At 40.1% G+C, this 17,739-nt stretch overlaps 3 protein-coding genes across 7 annotated transcripts; all 3 read right to left on the minus strand.

Moving 5' to 3' along the window:
- Window positions 1-84: 84 nt before the first annotated feature.
- Window positions 85-5,288, minus strand: adipor1a (adiponectin receptor 1a). Of its 4 annotated transcripts, XM_027012507.3 has the most exons (9): window positions 5,097-5,280; window positions 4,239-4,320; window positions 3,939-4,150; window positions 3,700-3,816; window positions 3,440-3,611; window positions 3,058-3,244; window positions 2,718-2,905; window positions 2,097-2,290; window positions 85-1,258 (listed from the first exon to the last, which is right to left on the minus strand). In XM_027012507.3, the coding sequence occupies exons 3-9, from the start codon at window positions 4,080-4,082 to the stop codon at window positions 1,130-1,132; spliced, it is 1,131 nt and encodes a 376-aa protein (XP_026868308.1). In that variant the 5' UTR covers window positions 4,083-4,150; window positions 4,239-4,320; window positions 5,097-5,280; the 3' UTR covers window positions 85-1,129. The 4 variants fall into 4 exon arrangements, with proteins under 4 accessions (XP_026868308.1, XP_081561235.1, XP_026868310.1 ...); XM_081705109.1 differs by lacking the exon at window positions 4,239-4,320 and having other exon boundaries at window positions 85-1,180; window positions 5,097-5,288; XM_027012509.3 differs by lacking the exon at window positions 4,239-4,320 and having other exon boundaries at window positions 3,700-3,813; window positions 5,097-5,283.
- A 611-nt stretch (window positions 5,289-5,899) lies between these two features.
- Window positions 5,900-9,351, minus strand: cyb5r1 (cytochrome b5 reductase 1). The gene is made up of 9 exons (XM_027012482.3): window positions 9,082-9,351; window positions 8,417-8,563; window positions 7,940-8,012; window positions 7,659-7,765; window positions 7,405-7,534; window positions 7,208-7,291; window positions 7,036-7,121; window positions 6,801-6,900; window positions 5,900-6,703 (listed from the first exon to the last, which is right to left on the minus strand). Exons 1-9 carry the CDS (start codon window positions 9,094-9,096, stop codon window positions 6,531-6,533), a joined length of 915 nt encoding a protein of 304 aa, XP_026868283.2. The 5' UTR covers window positions 9,097-9,351; the 3' UTR covers window positions 5,900-6,530.
- Window positions 9,352-9,501: 150 nt separating this feature from the next.
- rnpep (arginyl aminopeptidase (aminopeptidase B)) lies at window positions 9,502-17,532 on the minus strand. Of its 2 annotated transcripts, XM_027012480.3 has the most exons (11): window positions 16,455-17,532; window positions 15,928-16,068; window positions 15,229-15,380; window positions 14,814-14,930; window positions 12,593-12,828; window positions 11,948-12,061; window positions 11,667-11,779; window positions 11,421-11,529; window positions 10,891-11,115; window positions 10,624-10,766; window positions 9,502-10,505 (listed from the first exon to the last, which is right to left on the minus strand). In XM_027012480.3, the coding sequence occupies exons 1-11, from the start codon at window positions 16,830-16,832 to the stop codon at window positions 10,359-10,361; spliced, it is 1,875 nt and encodes a 624-aa protein (XP_026868281.2). In that variant the 5' UTR covers window positions 16,833-17,532; the 3' UTR covers window positions 9,502-10,358. The 2 variants fall into 2 exon arrangements, with proteins under 2 accessions (XP_026868281.2, XP_035376167.1); XM_035520274.2 differs by lacking the exons at window positions 15,229-15,380; window positions 15,928-16,068; window positions 16,455-17,532 and adding an exon at window positions 14,417-14,467 and having other exon boundaries at window positions 14,814-14,899.
- Window positions 17,533-17,739: the final 207 nt, after the last annotated feature.

Genomic DNA, 17,739 nt, shown 5'->3' on the forward strand with positions numbered 1-17,739 from the left:
CTCTTTAGGTCTTTGTTTCATCTTGACAAAGCAACACAATTAATCCACATTCAAAAACTATTACCAGAAAAGCAGTCAAGCAGATTTGCTGTTCATAAATATTTATTATAACATTTTACATTGTGAAATGTATGATTCATTACTTCTACACAGAACACAACAAAAACACATGGACTTAGTCTTTAGTCTTCGATTGAGCCATGGTATCAGCTTATTTAAAAAGGACCAAACACTAGTTTTAATAAACAGCAGTTTGAGAAGTGTCCTCAATGAGGTTTGACCTTTAAAGTGATTAGGAATAAAAGGAAATGTGTGTGCTTATATTAGAGACTAACAAAAATTACCAAGACTGCAGTTTTGGCCAATCTACTTAAAATGATTTCCGCTGGCCTAAGGCACAGGAATTCTAAAAGTTTACTACCTGCATGGACATCCCCATGCAGTAGCTTGTCTTAATTTTCAATATTATACTTTAAGGTGCAACAACATTTTCCACTAACCTTTCCATTTGACCTGGTAGTAAAGATTCTGAAAAAGGTAAGTGTCCCAAGCAAGTAGACCAATTGTCCCCACGTCCCCCTGGTTGTCTATTGTGCGTTTTCCACTCATGTATCATTCAAAGAAACTCTATATTAAAGATCGTCAGTGTGTAATATATTATATATGAGTGTGCACCAAGCAGTGTGACAAGAAAAACAAAACAAAAAAAACATAACATCTGACGCATTTATGTGTGGGGAGAGCAGCTCTCTACAGCTTGGTGGAAAGTGCATTTGGATTAAAAAACAAATATTGCATTTAGTTCAATGATGTCAGAGTAACATTTCAGCTAGGTAATACTTATTTAGCTGCACTTTACCTAAAAATACACTCTAATAAAGATCAGTACACATATTGGACTCAAGGAGAGGCTTTGTTTTGTCATGCCAGCATTCTTTCCTTCAAAAACACCCACCACTTGATGTGAACGGGGTAAAGGATAAGCAATAAAACCAAACTAGAAGAATGAGAGAAGGAAACAAAAAATAGATTTCAAAAATAAAACTAGGAGTGAGGAAGTGAAAGGGGTGAGAGTGACCTTGGTTCCAAACATCACTTTTCAGAAGGGACATGTATGAGGTGGGACCTCTCAGAGGAGGGTGTCATCAGTACAGCCTCCCTCAAGGCCATAGCGGAACTCCTGCAGGTTGGACACACCATAGAAGTGGATGAAGGCTGCTGCCACCACAAGCACATGGAATATCTGATGGGAATGAAACTGAACACAGAAGACATCAACACAAGTGTGAGTGGAACCCATGTGTAGCATTTATCACAACCAAACTGGCATTAGTGATGGGTTATAGATCTTTATTTCATGGGATATACATTGCATTTGGAATACTGGGATGCACTTTCCTTTTGTGTACACATGCAATGCATAAAATGTATTCAGTTATTACAACTAAATTAGCAATCTTTAGGGAAATTAAGCATAAACCAAAGCTTAAATTGGTAACATTTTAACAATAACTGTAAGCAATCACTGTAAGTAGTGTGCAAGAAAGTGGTGAAACTATAGAAACCACCCGCAAGTGTACTGAAGCTGTATATGTAGAACAAATGAACAAATGTTTTATTTATAAATAAAATTTTATATTATATATATATATATATATATATATATATATATATATATATATATATATATATATATATATATATATATATATATATAAAACAAGCAAAGTATTGCAATTGCAATATTAAATATTAACATTTTTAAATCAAGGTTGATTTTGCTTGTGACCGCTGAAAACGTATCTAAACACACATCGGACATTCAACTGCAGTGTGTGAGATTGGTCAGGATGCCCACAGCAGCAAGAACAAATGCTGAGAGCACTTTTTTTGCATATTGCAGCCTTCTGCATCAGTATTGCAGAGGTCAGTATTGCAATACTGATTAAGAAACAATATATCGCATACCAGTAGTGCATGCCCATTCACATAGGCATTTACAGCATTATAGCAACACTGGTAAATGTCATCATTGTGACAAACGTAGAATATCTGACAAGATAATGAGCGCTGTTTAGAAGCAGATCTCAACTCACCCAGATGTCACACTTGCCAGGGAAATAACGTTCAGGGATCCTAGCAGCATACAGCCCAGCGCCTGTGATGTACATGGCACCCATCAAGTAGAACCAACCCATTTGTCCCACTGTAGTAGCTTTAATAAAGCCTTCTTCGATGGTGAAGTGCATGGTGGGAACTATCCCACTCAGCCCCAGGCCCATAAATACTCCTGTCAAGGAACAATATTCAGCATGTTAAAGTAAGATTTACACAATGATTTCAGCCAACAACAAAACAATAGTAATAAAATATTAGTAATTATTAAAAAGTTGCTGTTTGGGGGGTGGGGGGTGGGGGGTGGAGCATGAACAGGCAAGAAAATAAACCCAAATCTGGCTCTACAGATAAACATTGACATGCCCTGCCTTCACTTGATATGAAAGACGGAATGTCCCAGGTTCCAAGCCAAACACAGCACTTATTGTACTTAAAAACCAGATGCAGTCTGTCTTCCTTTATTTTCCATTCAGGCTTTGCTGGATGTTTAATATAGTTTGGTTTTAACAAAGCAATACCTGCTCTTTGATCTTGTAATTCTCTGTGCTATGATACATTTGGGGATAAAGTTCTTGGGCAGTGTAACAGAAGGAACCTGCCTGCTCGTGTGGGTCTGTGCCGAGGGGTGGAGAAACGGTCCCATTGTGCCACGATAATGGCAGCGATGCCCAACACGCACACAATCGTGAGGTAGATGAGTCGGGGCTGGGGGGAGCAATAGAAGGAGTAGTACAGCCAGGGCACAAACGAGCCCATGATCAGCAGAGCAATGCCAGAATAGTCCAGCCTGGCACAAAGAGAGAAAGAGAGAGAGAGAGAGAGAGAGAGAGAGAGAGAGAGAGAGGGAGGAAAAAAACAAAAACAAAAAAATCCCGCCAAACTAAGACGCATGAAAACATCTTCCAATAGAAGTAAACTCACTCAAGACAGTGTGCTTACTTGGAGAAGGTGCGGGAAACTTTCTCAGAGTGGCAGTATACGGTGTGAAAGAGCCAGGAAAAACTTAGGCAGAGTACAGCTCCAAGAAAGAACATCCCGAACACCACCTTCTCCTGCAGCGGAGCCATGAAGTACATGTTGGGCCGTAGCATGGTGAGGGTTCCCAGACACAGAAACAAGATCAAACCTGTGATAATGTGTGAACACGTATCCACCCGGTAAGAAAAAGAAAGATTGAATTAGTTCATTTGGTCATTTGATTTTTCGGTTTTCAGCTTGCATAACATGCTTCACTTCAATGTTTTGTTCACTATCCTTGTTATGCCCAAGAGATTCACAACAGCAGCTACTCCCTACCCCAAATGCTGTGGGCACAACCCACCAAGTAAATGGGTCCAGATATTGCCCGTCTCTGTATGGATCCTGAAGATGCTCCCAAAGCAGGCGCGGAATGAGGGCATGGGTGGCCGGTGTCCGTGCAGGAGGTAGTCATTGTCCTTAAGCCACTCTGGTAATACATGGAAGGGAATGACCCTCCACCTCCCCTCCCACACCTGCAAAATGTTAAACCGCAAACCAGGCAAAACTTACATGCTGTTTGCAGGTTTTAATTTTGCACAGTGCCTTGTTTCATGATAGTACCTTGTGGACAAACTCTTCCATCTTCTCCATGGCATGATGAGCCTGCAGTGGGAGGGAAAGGACCTCAGCCACCTCAGTGTCATCGTTTTCCTCTACTGCCAGACCACTTGCTCCCTGCTAAGAAAAAAAAAACAACAACAACTTGATCGCCATCTGTACAGAAAGTAGTGAGATAGTTTGTAGAAATGGATGAATAAATATTGCACCTATATACAGAAGTTAATGATTACAGTACTTGCCTCTGTTCGGAGTGCAGTAGCCACTAAAGGCACTGGCTCCTCAAGAAGAGGCCCCAGCTCCATTAGCTCCACATCAGCCGAGACGTGGCATTCCTCTGAGATTCGGCAGTCTGCATCACTCGCAGACCCGTTTCGGCCTGGCATAAGTAGACCGCCCTGTGTCTTGTCCACGACTGTTGTCTCCCACTGAAGCCTGATACTTTGGGTCACAGCTAGGAAAGCCAAACATACTACTCAGCTAGCACTAAAATAATTTAACAATAATATGCAACAACAGTACACACAAAAAAAATACATTACATTCAGCTGACGTTCAGACGAATTGGCAGGTTTAGATCTGCCAGTAAGTGTTTTGACTGTGTTCATAAGTCTGAATGCAAAGCTAGAAAAGAAAAGAAAAAACAGAAACATTTGTGCTTTCGTCTACTGTAGTCCTGTGCGTTCTCCAAGCACTGTTTTCTGGCTTGTGAGCCAGAGATGGCCCGCACCCTCTCATCACTCCGGACTAGTTAACCTAGCAAGCCTCATCGTCCACTAATTGGAGTTGAATAAACGCTAGTTGTTACCAGGTTTGCGCAATAACGAGCAAGCGCACCTTAGGTCTAGCTAGCTTCCTCGCAATAGGGGATCGCTACAAAAATTTTTTTTTAAAGCTCCAAACCTGGCTAGCTAGCTAATTTTTAAGATGTTATCATGCATTTTCCACGATGCGCCCAATGTAAAATCTTAACTAGTTAGCCAGATATTTATCTTTCTTGCTACCATCTATTTTGGTACATTATGATGAACTTGACTATTAACTTAGTAGCTTAATTAACTGCTACTACCATGCATTACTAAAAACGAAACAAGCGTGACAGACATGCAATGTACGTTGTGCTTAAATCTAACGCAGCCAAGCTAGCTTCCTAGAGAGCTAGCTGGTGAGCTAGGTGTATCAACTGGTTGGTATAACATTAAAGCTGGCTAGCAAGCTATGGGAGCTGACCCAACTGGGCAACTAGCTATGCTTCCGCTCGCTACTCAAACGGTAGCTAGCTACACCATTACGAATAAAAACACTTAACTAACGTCACACATTACACCTGAACTGCTTGATAAGCTGTAGTAATAATAATAATAATAATAACAACTCTATATCTAATTACAGGTAGCCACCTGGTCTCCAAGGCAGATGTAGAAGAAACTGGATCCTTTCCGGTTGTCAGAAACACAAGCTGAAGGATGTGCTGCTGAGCACCAGTATGTCGGTTGAGGAGTTCTGTAGGATAATGCCAGGCAACACATTTCAGCTCCTCGACGTTGTAAACAAACGACGGAGCAGCGCCATCAGCTGGAAAAACAAACCCTTTCCGCTATACAAAGACATGTCTAAAGAGACCTACATCTAAATGCTTCCTCACAAATAGCTATCGTACAAATACTGATATAAACCAAGAATACGTCTGGATGTATTATTACCTTTATTGTTATATTACAACACCGATAAAAAACAAACAAAAAAAACCTCTTAAATAAATTCTATGGGGCTTAAACATATTCTTTGTGGAGGTACTAATAGTACGTGTATATAACCGTAAATACCCGTGTCGTAGTATATATTCGTTAGGCACATAGCCGCATTACAATACTGCATTTAATACCCATCAGCTGCTCATGCGGAGTCTGAGACTAAGATGTCTATGGCACTCAAGAAATGTTGAGATGTTAATGATTATTGTTATATGTAATTATCATCATATCAATATCCTAATGTCTGTTTTCCAAGATGGTGCACTCCTATCTCTAAATGTTGCAAACATATAATCCCTCACAATCCTCATCAACAAAGGAAAACTGTAGACATTGGAAACACAAGGTATTCCCTAACTTCCCATGTCTCACTTCTGTTAACCACACCGTGTTTTTTGTTGATGCATTTTTGTTCAGCAGTGTATCGCTTAATTTAAAATCAACAGGAATCATGATTATTGCCTTTTAATGAGCTTCATCCCATACTTCAACAGTGTATTTTATGCAAAAATTGAAATGCTTTCAAAACCTCTGCATATATAAAGTAAATGGCACATGCAAAAAAACCCTTTACAAACTGACAAAAATACATTTGACCACAATATTACATTACTGTGCAATAATAAAGTCAGCATGTTATATTCATACACAAAAGATCCAGCAAGAATCCAGCAGCAAACAGCAAAGAAGTGCATATCAACAGTTTAAGGCATGTCAGTATTAGGATTTAAAATAGTTCTATGTAATACAAAACTTTATATTTAGGTGATATATTTAGGAAAATAACTGAGCCAGAAAGCAAAACAAATCTCCACACAAGATTTTTCTTAAGGGCACTGAATTATCTCTAAACAGTATAGCAGTTTGAAGCATTTAATATCATCAAGTAGGTATATCAGCAGTAAACAATTCATTTTTAATATGAAGGCTGTCACTTAAAGAAACAGAGCGGTTTGTAACTTGCATGACATTACCAGCTCTGTGCTGTGTGAATTCCAAGCCATGCCTGCAGAGCTTTTGGCTGCTGTGACTAAGCACTGCCATCTTTGGAGTATCTTGGCAGAAGAGAGAGGACAGACACTAGTAGCTGAAGCGCTGGTTCTCTCTATAGCTCAGCTTGTCTAGATTAGGGTTGCAGGCAAACTGGATCATTGGAGGTGGACCACACATGAGGATCATGCATTCATCACTGGGTGGTGGAAGGTGCTCCTGGATCATATCCGCATTGATAAAGCCCTGGCTGTATTCCCAGTCTGTGGTCAGAATGAACAAATACACAGAGACACACACATTGGAATCTTTAAAAATGATGATTTAATAATAGTATGAAACCAGTATGAAACAATTTACCTGCAGGGGCCTTGTCCACAGTGAACCACAGCTTAAACTTATCTGGGTGTCTGGCCTGGATCTCCTCAAGTTCATCCCTCAGGAGAATGTCCTTTTCAGTCTGTAATTACAGATGAAAAACCCCAAACACTCCCCAGATATGATTTAAACACTTTTGAATAAGGCAACTCAGGACTGAGCAAGGCTAATCTTATGCAATCACCAACATAAGATGAACTAATGGCATGCCACACACCTGGTTGGCAAACAGCAGGAGGCATTTAGTATTATCACTAGGGTTCTTCATAATGGCACGGATCAACTGCAGCATGGGTGTGATGCCTGCACAAGCACAAAATAAGGACTCACTTCAAAAGTACTGACATAGAAAGAACTATGGAACACAAAGTAATAAAACTGAACTATACCTGTTCCACCAGCAATGAGACCGAGGGAGCTGGCCTTCTGGATCTCAGGTGGAGACTTCTTATCAGCCTGTATGGCAAACTGCCCTGTTAGATGAAAAATAAATCCAAGAGGAGACTAAATTTCTTCACAGTGTTCTTCACAAATTTAAACACATATCCAGGTCTTACGTGTAGTGTTAGGTAATACTAAGACATACCATCCCCCTTGTACTCAAGCAAGCCTCCTGGCCCTCTGAAGTCAATCACATCTCCAATTTTCAAGCTCTCCAGGTACTGTGACATCTTTCCTCCTTCAGGGAATTTAGGGTTAACGTTCCTGAAGTAAATCTGCGAAACAAAGCATACCAATTACGTTCCATGAAGTGAACAAACATTATGTTGCTGTTGAAATTGCTACTGTTTAAACAGTGTCCAGGAACTAGTTCCTTCTAGCAAAGTGTAAAAAAATTACCTTAACAACCAGATCTACAAAACCCTTGTCATCATCGCTGGATACTGGTGTGTATGGACGCACAGTTAGGCTGCCATCAATCCGGGCAGAGAGGTAGACATGTTTCCCTTGGCGATACAAGAAGTGCACTTAATCATAGAAATATAGTACTGGAAGACATATGTAAAGCAGGCAGAGTTCTTATCAGCCTGTATAACAAACTGCTTGGTTAGATGAGAAATGTATCCAAGATGAGACTACATAATGGTCATACAGTTTTGAGGAATAAAGACTAAACTTACCTACAGGTAAGCCTAAGACATGCTCCATGCTTGGCAGGGCAAAGCGAAATTTGCGTGTATCATGGTTAATAACCTGTGAGAGAAAAGTTACACCAAAACAGAATGACCTACAAAAATGCCAATCAATTATTACTCCACCTAAATGAAATGTATATCCAGAGGACATGCGGTGGTCTTGAAAAAAAAGGTCAGGCACAGGAAGAGTGTCATCACTAGGGCAGTGGTAGCTCAGTGGTCAATGTACTTGACTTGTAATCAGAAGGTTGTCAGTTTAAGTCCCACCACTGCCATGTTCCCACTGTTGGGTGCCTGAGCAAGACCCTTAACCATAAATTGCTTGAAATTGTACTCAGCCATGATTGTAAGTTGCTTTGGATAAAGGTGTCAGTTAAATGCTGTAAATGTATAAATATAAATGTCATCAGTGGAAATGAGAAGATTAAGAGAAATTGAGTTTGACAAATTTACAAATAGTACCTCTTTGTCTATTAATCTTAATTTGTATTTTTCAGAGGGGTCAACCAAGGTAACCAAAGGCTTCTTCTTCTTGCCAAGGTAAAAGTAGCCCAGGAGAACCACAGTAGAAACCACGAGCACCCCGGCCGTCACGGCCACAGGAGTGGTCTGAAAAACAACCATCTTGTTACTGGCGCTTTCAAAAGGTCAGCCTCTTTTGCACAAGCTAAGCATACGATACAGAAGACTTTTCTCCCTCCATTTTCATTTACAATATTTATTACGATGGAAAAAAAAAACCCCTGCACACAAGGTACTGTGTCGTAAAAAGGTTTTTGCTTCACTCTAAAGTACACGCCCTTCCATGGTCACGCCCAGCCAGCGTGCATGAGCTAGTTATTATATCGGTCATGCCCCTGTGATTACAGAATATGCTACTAAAATTTACCAAATAGCGCTCATACATGCGGCCAGTTAGAATATAGCTCAAAAATAACGTTCCCAATTCTCGTCAGATAGTTAGATAGCGAGCTAGCTATATCTGAACACATTTCATGCCATGTAAACTGAGTGAGTGTCACTTTGCCTTACTGTACTGGCGGGGTCGATTCCATTAGGTTCTAGCTTTCCTTCTATTAACCTGATTTCATCTTTTGGTTACTTTCCTTATCTAGCTAGGTACTTACCAATGCGAATGACATGACAGCAGTTCTTGATCACCAGCAAAGCGACCGTCAAACGCCCAGCAATATACGCGTAAGATGACTAGTCAGTCTGCGGCTGAAGTACAGACACACCTATTGGCATGTTCAGCGACTTCTCTCAGCCCCTAGAAAGGCATCCAGCATCCACTGGGTTCCTGTCTCAGTCTCATTGGATGGATCGCAGGAACCAGAAACGTCCGTCAACAACGTTGGACGAACAGGCTCCCGCTTGAGTTCCCATTTTGGAGAAGTTAAAATTTCCAGCCAATGTAGCTGACTACTAGTATAACTACCAAGCCAGCTATCTCTAACCAACCACTAACTAGAGCTCGCTCGCATCAGTTACGTACACAAGAATCAAATTATAAGCATGGCTTATCTAACTAGACATGGCTATTAACATATCATTAAAAACGAACCACATTTATTACATCGATTATATAAATTAATTTTAATCAGGCGTACATGATAACTACTAAATGGTCTTTAGATGAATGCAGATCAGTTTGGAAGTCAGATTTGCTCGAGGAAGACAACAAAAATGTCAAAATAAAAGTCCCCAATCGCGCAGCCACGGGTGTGTTCGAAAATAGCCTAATACTTACTACTCACGTAGTGATTGGGGCTCAAATCAGTATGCCATATGCAGCACAAGAGCAAAAGAAACTTTTCCAGTACGCAAAAGCTACCTGGAATAGTCCAGCAAACGATCAGAGCGATGTTCGCGATGTACTGCATCCCATCATGCAAACGTGGTGGAAAATCTTTCCTAAGTGGGTAGACCTTGTAGTATGGTTTGGGTTTATCGCATACTATACTGCTTACTACCAAGTGTACAACTATCCAGTTTACAGTATATATTGAGCGCAGTATGCAGGACACAGTATGTAGTAGGCCATTTTAAACAGCCGTTATCCTAGCTGCTACATTTCATAACCTACAAAATGTAGCAAAAGAGAAAATACATCATTTCTATTGACATCTTAAATCTTCTTTTCTATATTCACATTTTTAGTAGGATTCCTGCATTTTATTTGTAGGATTACAAAACCTTAGCATAAAGTAAACATTTTATGTTGGGTAAATCAAACTTTAAGGACAAATTAAGAAAAGGTCCTGTAAATATTGTCATCTGTAAACACATAACTGAGGACATTTTAAGAAATAAATTTTACAATGTTCAGTGTTTTACAAATGTTCAACATCCTTCAATAATATTTTTCTTTGAAGAATGGGGTTTACTCATATGGCTGACAGCATCAAACCATGATCTTCTGCGCATAATTTCGAACGTTAACATGGAGCTGATGGGAAGTGGCAGAGAAAATCTCTGTAGCCAGAGCCCTAGTCTCCTCTGTTCCATTCCAAAGGGTCCGATACACAGGTAACGTGTACTTCTGCTTTCCCTGTCGGCACACAATTAGAAATAAATGTCTGTCTCTTGTAGAGGCACAATTCCTAAATTTCATGTGATCATGAAAACCAGAGATTAACAAACCAGATTAAGGAAAGTTTTCGCCTGACCTGGCATTTTAGGAAACTGCGCACATGGTCATATCCAAGTCTATGTTGGTTCTTTGCCACAATTTGGGCCCACCGCAGCCTTAACTCAGCATTGTTTGACTTCACAATGTGTGGGTACTGGTCTTCTAGCATGTTGATATTACCTGAAAAACATTAAAAACAAAAACAAACAAACAAACAAACAAACAGGTCAGATACCCTTCTGTTAATAGAAACATCAGGTTTAAGGAACCATAGATATCACTGAAAAAGATATGCTGGCAGTACCGTCAGGGAGTGGAGACTTCTCAAGGATCTTGTCTAAAAAGTAGATGGTTTGATAGGTCTTCCATGGCTGTGTATCAGTCTTGCTGACAACTGTAATGTCTACGTTTTCTTTTCCCCAGAGGTCTGCTAGCTTATCTGCGGGCTCCATCAGGGTCTGGCCGACAGAGAGGTCAGGGAGGTATGGGGGCCAACCAGAAACATGGAGCCAGCTATCAAACTCCAAACCTAAAAATAATCCCCAAAATGTGCAGTTAATTTATTACATTCTACTCGAGTTCACCTCATTCATGCCACACTCTCTGCAAGAGACCACCTTAGAGCAGGTGTGCTAAAATCTCGTACTGTAAATCTACCATCATGCAAAGTTTACTTACAGCTTTAATCTGAAACAACTAAGCCAGTCAAACAAGGCTTTCAGTAACATCTAAATATGAGAATCAGGTGGTGATTTAGACTCTGCATGGCAGTAGATCTCTGACTGGACCTATAGGCAGCCCTGGGGTAAGATGTAGCAGCCTCCATCCATTTACCTTTAATCTTGTGGACATTCTTCTCCTTTAGGTCAGGAAAATACTCCAGGTAGAAGTCCAAAGCGTCCTCAGCAATTACACTGCAAAACTTAAACTTGTCCGTGTACGCCTATGCAGACAGAAGGTGACATTTGTGTCAGGATACGTGACACGTACTATGCATCCTACACTAGTTAGAGAATGGTAGCGACATAATATGTGACATTATATCAGCGGCAGAAGATTTCAGCATGGAAAATGGTGAACCTTAAGGAAGGCGTCGAAGCGTCTTTGGTCTCCTGTAAGTTGTGCAAGGTAGGACACAAAGCAGAAGCCTTTCTCATAGGGTGTCTCATTGTATGTGTCATCTGGATCAACACCTAATCACATAAATTTCCAGAAATACTTAAAATACTTTTTAAACCAGCAAAAAAAATATATCAAAAAATCAACATATGTTATGGTAGATAAGAAAGGATACTGTGATTTACAAAACAACAAAAACATTAACTCACTACAGACAACTGAAAGTCAACTTGCTTACTGACCAGGTTCAATCTTAACTCTCAGTTTGTTGAGGGGATGGTCTTCTCCAGTGTTATTCATGTGTTGTCTCAGCAAGGCTCTACCTGTTGCTGCCTCTAAGCAGGTATAGGCTTCCCCTAAACATGAATTTAAAAGTTTCATTTGTATTTAATAAGGCTAAAATGAGACATTTAAAAAATGTCAAAAACACTTTATTGCAATGGGTTAGAACCAGTTAGCTTATATTTAAATAAACTGATATGATAGTCATGTGTCTTTTGTGTGTTTTCTTTTTATTCAGAACATTAAACATTACCATAACACACTTCATTTTTGGAACTACCTGGAATTGCTGTGGATCCAAACACCCTTAACTTCAGCACAAGTTTTTTTTTCCAGTACAATTACTTATGTCATGTGTATACTGTTTTTTTTCTTTCGATTTTTCAAACAGGTGATTTATCAGCGCAATAATAATCATCCCCTTGGACTGTATCAAAGCCCCAGTGAGAATCTGCAGAGTTTTCTTTACTATGAAATCTATTAGTGAGAACTTGCTATGCTTGGTTATAAATGATAGAAAACAACAATAATGCACTACCTACTAAGCCCTGTAAAGTTTCAAAAATTATACATGCTGCTTTTTCTCTGTATAATTAGTTTCTTACCATACAGCTCCCTGCAGACTCTGCGCTGGGCATACATAGTGAAACCTTCATTGAGCCAGAAATCCCCCCAGTTGGCATTGGTTACCAGGTTCCCAAACCAGCTGTGACAGATCTCATGGATGATGACGTCAGCAAGGGAGCGGTCACCCGCCAGTAGACACGGAGTGACGAAGGTCAGGCAAGGGTTCTCCATCCCTCCATAGGGGAATGATGGAGGCATGAACAGCACATCATACCTGGCAAAATGGAAAACGCCATTCACAACACAAACCCAAGGCCTGTGTTAAATGCATACACTCATCACACATGAAACACCTACCTTACTACAGTAGTTGATATAAAATGCATTTGCATGTATAAAATGCAGTTAATAGGTCACGTCAAAGTCCAGTTTCATTTATATAGTGTGCTTTTTACAACAGCCAGTCACAAAGCAGCTTTACGGATATCCAGGTCCAAGCTGCTAGTGTAGCATAAACAGATTACTCCTTATTGCTCTGATCAAAAACTGATCTGGTAAGGTGCAACTCACAGACAGGAACTTGGACCCCTGTGGCACCAAGATGTCTAACAGCAGCATCCATAAAATGGCACAAACCCTGAGCAAGCAAGGCCCATCAACTCTGTTTGTGACCACCTGACTTCCTGTTGCCTTTACCAGGCCATCCCGTGTGTTGTAAATTCGCAAAGTGGAATGCGGGAACATTTTTAAAGCTCATTAATGTTGTTTTTTAATTATAACCTCAAATCCCACCGTGCTTTACCTTCCCATGATGACCAAAATGCTCTGTGCAAATCCTGAGGACAAAAGGCAACTCCACATGAACTTATCTGCAAGATCTATTAATATTTATAATAAATCATTTATTCTGAAATAGGTTCATAGTGTCACATGGTGACGAGAAGTGTATTCTATTTCTCTTGCCGTTAAGTATTAGTCATACAAAGTAATAAAGGTTTAACATGATGTTCACTGTGACCTCAAAATATGTAATAAGATCAAGGTTAATGTTAGTGTAATGGTAAAATTACATTGTGCTTCTGTTATTTTGGTATTTTGTCAATTGTTTTTTTTTGTTTGTTTGTTTTTTTTACTGTTCATTACCATGTTGCTTACATCATGCTCATCATCAACCGAACAATCAACCATTTCTGAATGTGTTTACTGGTAATTGTATAGGAACCAGCTAGATGAAAATATTAGTTTATTTATTTTTGTCTGTACCTGTAAGATGGTAGTCTAGTTAACACTAAATGGAGTTATTGTGTTATATGAACCCGACCTCAAGACAACCAACCCCTGTCTAGTTAGATCATATAATATTAATATGCTTGAACCCCATTAAGGCTTGATGTGTAAAACAAACAAAAGGGCTCCGTTAGTTCAGGTTTGTGCCCGAGTATTGTGGTGTTTGGTGTTGAGTCAGAAACAGCTGGGTCAGTTTGGTTTCTGTTGCCCCATGTCGTGTGCATGCTTTTAGTTGTGACTTTTATTAAATGAATATGTCATTTCAATCTCAACTCATAAAAATGTCTCCTTGCCACTGTCACAGTTGACTTGCTCACTAGTGTAGCAATATGAACGCCTCATTAACCTGGCAACTAAAATTAATATTAATTGGGTCACCAGATTAGCAGAGAAAATAAACAAATTGATCAAATGTATTTAAGGAAAAACTCCATAAGAACATGAGGAAGAATCCTTGAGAGGAACCAAGACTCAAAGAGGAAGCCCATCCTCCTCTGGCTGATACCAAACACCACAACAGGAACAAAATTAACAATAAAAGGACAAAATAAGCAATAAGGATCTAATCTAGGTACCTAAAAGCCCTTTGTCAGTGCAGTTCCACCCTGTCCATCACTCGTCCATTCCTGACAACAAAACAATGATATGTGGGGTAGACCATTTTCAGTATAGCTGTGACACTGACATGGTAGGTGGTGTTGTGTTCATAGGACTATTAGAAACAACATTGCTGAAATTTTTATATGCATCTCTGTCACTGCTGGGATAAGAGTGCTGGAGTCAAAAATATCCAGCAAACACTAGTTCTGTGGTCAGAAACTGACCACTTGAGGATGGCCAACACACTCATGACAATGTCTAATAAATGAATGTTTTTCATAAAGTGGATGGTAAGTGCATATCGTAGTTTTTTCTGACTTGTGTTTGACGATCTCATCTAGTGGAAGAAACATTCCGGCTAGGGTATCTTACCTCCCCCATACATACGGTCCAAAGATCTTCTCTCCTACTAACAGAAATTCCTCAATAACACCGTCATACTCCTTCTTGGCACTCTGTATTAAGCATGGCTCAGCCCACACCCGAGACCTTAAAAACAGATTATGAACAAAGAAACCTCCTTTGGCATACGAGTGCTCCAGAACCAGCCAAACCGAGCATCTTTAGATCTGACACATGGCTCGAGATTCAGCAAGATAGTGCAAAAAGAAAATAGGGAGGCAGTTAGTACAATGTTAGAAGTTTACTTTCTTTTACACACAGATTAGTGAGACGTTCATCATTATATTGCACATATGATGTGAAAAGGTAGGAGGAAAATCTAGTGACTATGATGGTACATATTAGGAAAATGAATGCATCACTTCTAAGGGATCAGAGGGCTTACCTTGGCCCAACCTTGGCAGAAACCAGGTCCCCCACAGCCAGGGCCACCAGGTAGGCTGGAATGGGCTGCTCCATGGTGAAGAGGAAAGTGTTGTCTTCTTTCCTGTGCTCCCATTTGGTGGCACTCATAACTGCCGTGAAGCCATCAGGCACCTGATGAGGGCAGAGGTCAACCAATATCTTCAGCTGCTATATCTCTGAGCCTGCTCAAAGTACAATGATAATGTAAATTCACTATATAGACTGCATTTCTTATTTTGTATGTGATATTTAGGGCCATCTTTAAGCTTTATACACTTAATTCTTGTAGACTGTCAACTCTGAATGCCTTATGAGCTGACTATCAGGAACAGATTCTGTTCTCTGCAGTAACAAATGCGATCTAAACAAATTTTGAAAAATCTGTGCTTCAGGTAAGTGGTGCATAACTATGGTGCACGTTTCTTGCACCACAGTCTATAAAATCACCTCCAATTTGTTGTTTAACTGTCACAGCAAATAAAGTTAATGTTTACCCCCAACAATGACTAGTGTATTCTATGTTTCTGAGTAAAACTGGCTACTAAATAAATATAGCTTGAACTCCAGAACATTGATGAACACTATTTTAGATATTTTAACCTCTAGCTGAACATAGAAATAAAGTAAAACAGCTCAGTGCTTCATTTTTCTATATGATACACACTAGCTAAGACCTCACCTTTACTGCTGCTGAGTAGGTGCTCTTTACTGCTGGAGTGTCAAAGCATGGAAAGAAGGAACGATTGAGCACAGCCTGCCCCTGGGTAAAGACGTAGGGCATCTGCTTTCCAGCGGTCTGCTCTGGTTCCAGCCAGCACACCTGGGAGAACATACATGCAGTGGATGAGCAGGGTCCATTACCTGCACTGTGGCCGAGTAGGGACTCTGTCATCGGCGTATGAAAACCGGGAAACACACTCCGTTTCAACACTGGAAAACCAGCCGTGTACAGGAATGGGAGTCTCTTCTCAGCAGTCTGATCAGGCTGCATGCCCAAATATAAGTCTTTGAGTGCACGCTACAATTAAGGCAATAATGCATGGGGCGCTCCTTTCGCACAAGACAGAAAAATTGTTTCACTTTTGAGAAACTTGAAAATCTTCCTGTTTGACTAATGAAAATACTTCCAGAAAATATTTCGCAACTTACAAACTTTTTTTTTACATGTAGCTAATGTGTTAAGTTTGAATGCGATGCTATGCTTACCCCTGGTCCATCAAAGGCTGCGTACTTGATGTGAAGTTGAAATCTCTCTTCTGAATTCCAAAGAAAGGGAAATTTTACAACCAGCGTGGTGCCATAACTAGTAAAATCCCGAGTAAGAAATTCGACTTCGGTCCACTCCTGGTCATTACGACTAAACGAAACGTCTTGAAGACTGAGAGTGGGATGAATATCTAAGTGCAGTTCACTTTGTGGGCCTTGAAGGCAATGCAGTCGAAGCGTTTCTGAACCAGCTAAGCATTTCTTTTCGAAATCCACTTTTAAGTCGAGATGAAAATGGTCTATTCTGAACTGCCGGAAACTAGACGACGTAGCAATATCCTCTGCTTTGTCGGAATGCAGCGCAAGTGTTCTATCCATCACCACCGACGTTGATTTTTTGTTGACTCAGGCGAAGAGTACAAACCGGTAGACCGTAACCAGTCCTGTGAATCTGCCCAACAAGTGCCCTAAACTGTAATTCTCCGCGACAGTGGGTTCAATCAGGATTTCTTTAATGTCTTCCGGGTTTGTCAGACGCTAGAGGGCGCCCGAGAGAGTCTAATGGGATGGACGTTAAAGCTGCATAAAGGGCTAGAAACGAAAAACCGGCGTTTGAGCAGTCAGACTACAGCTAGCGTCCTACTTGGCCAAAACCCGTTTGCTGTAGAAAAAAAAACCATAAGGTAAGGTAAGCTAATTACATTTGATAATTTAGTGCAATACACAAGTCTCCAGATATAAGGCAAGATCCTGGTCAACTGGTTAGAAACAATTTTAATTTTTCGTTTTTAGCCATTTATCTCCATTCACCTCCATTCCTCGAGGACGCTCTCGTGGGCGCCCCCTGGCGTTTGAGTCATTTTTCGCTGTGCTGGGAGGGAATCAAAGTGGGCGGCCCCCTCACAAACCGTCTCATCAACGCAGTGTTTATCTGAGAGTTGTTGCATGTAAATTACGCTTTAGTTAACTACCATTAACGCATGATAACGAACTGAGCTTAAAACAAGAAAATATGCATTTTACATTTACGTTTAGCTTCCCGAAATTTTAAAGTGTGCAGTATTTTGAAGTGTATTATAAAATCAGCTTGTTATGCGTTATTAAAACGTATACACTATTGTCGGAAATCAAGGCGATTTAAATTAGATGATTTAAACGTTTTTTTATCCCAGAAAATAAACTCCCACAGAAATCTACACCAGTATAAATCTATAAACCAAAAAGAATATATATTTTAAACATTAAATTGATTACTTCACTTGCATGGTGTTTTCTAACAGAGTTG

Source organism: Electrophorus electricus, chromosome 22, assembly GCF_041902795.1.
Source record: "Electrophorus electricus isolate QZ-2024a chromosome 22, ASM4190279v1, whole genome shotgun sequence".
NCBI lineage: Eukaryota > Metazoa > Chordata > Actinopteri > Gymnotiformes > Gymnotidae > Electrophorus > Electrophorus electricus.

Bases quoted from the DNA above. Each gene is read 5' to 3' on its own strand.
- adipor1a (XM_027012507.3), bottom strand. From the start codon at position 4,082: ATGCCAGGCCGAAACGGGTCTGCGAGTGATGCAGACTGCCGAATCTCA. The intron at 3,612-3,699 runs GTACTATCATGA...AACATTTTGCAG, and splicing joins TGGAAGAGTTTGTCCACAAG to GTGTGGGAGGGGAGGTGGAG. The intron at 3,245-3,439 runs GTGGGTTGTGCC...ACATTATCACAG, and splicing joins TATCTGGACCCATTTACTTG to GTTTGATCTTGTTTCTGTGT.
- cyb5r1 (XM_027012482.3), bottom strand. The intron at 8,013-8,416 runs GTACTATTTGTA...TTTCTCTCACAG, and splicing joins TAAGATTAATAGACAAAGAG to GTTATTAACCATGATACACG. The intron at 6,901-7,035 runs GTGTGTGGCATG...CTGTAATTACAG, and splicing joins TCCTGCTGTTTGCCAACCAG to ACTGAAAAGGACATTCTCCT.
- rnpep (XM_027012480.3), bottom strand. From the start codon at position 16,832: ATGGATAGAACACTTGCGCTGCATTCCGACAAAGCAGAGGATATTGCT. The intron at 12,062-12,592 runs GTAAGAAACTAA...ATTCATGTTTAG, and splicing joins AGTCTGCAGGGAGCTGTATG to GGGAAGCCTATACCTGCTTA. The intron at 11,530-11,666 runs GTTCACCATTTT...CTGTCTGCATAG, and splicing joins GCTTCGACGCCTTCCTTAAG to GCGTACACGGACAAGTTTAA.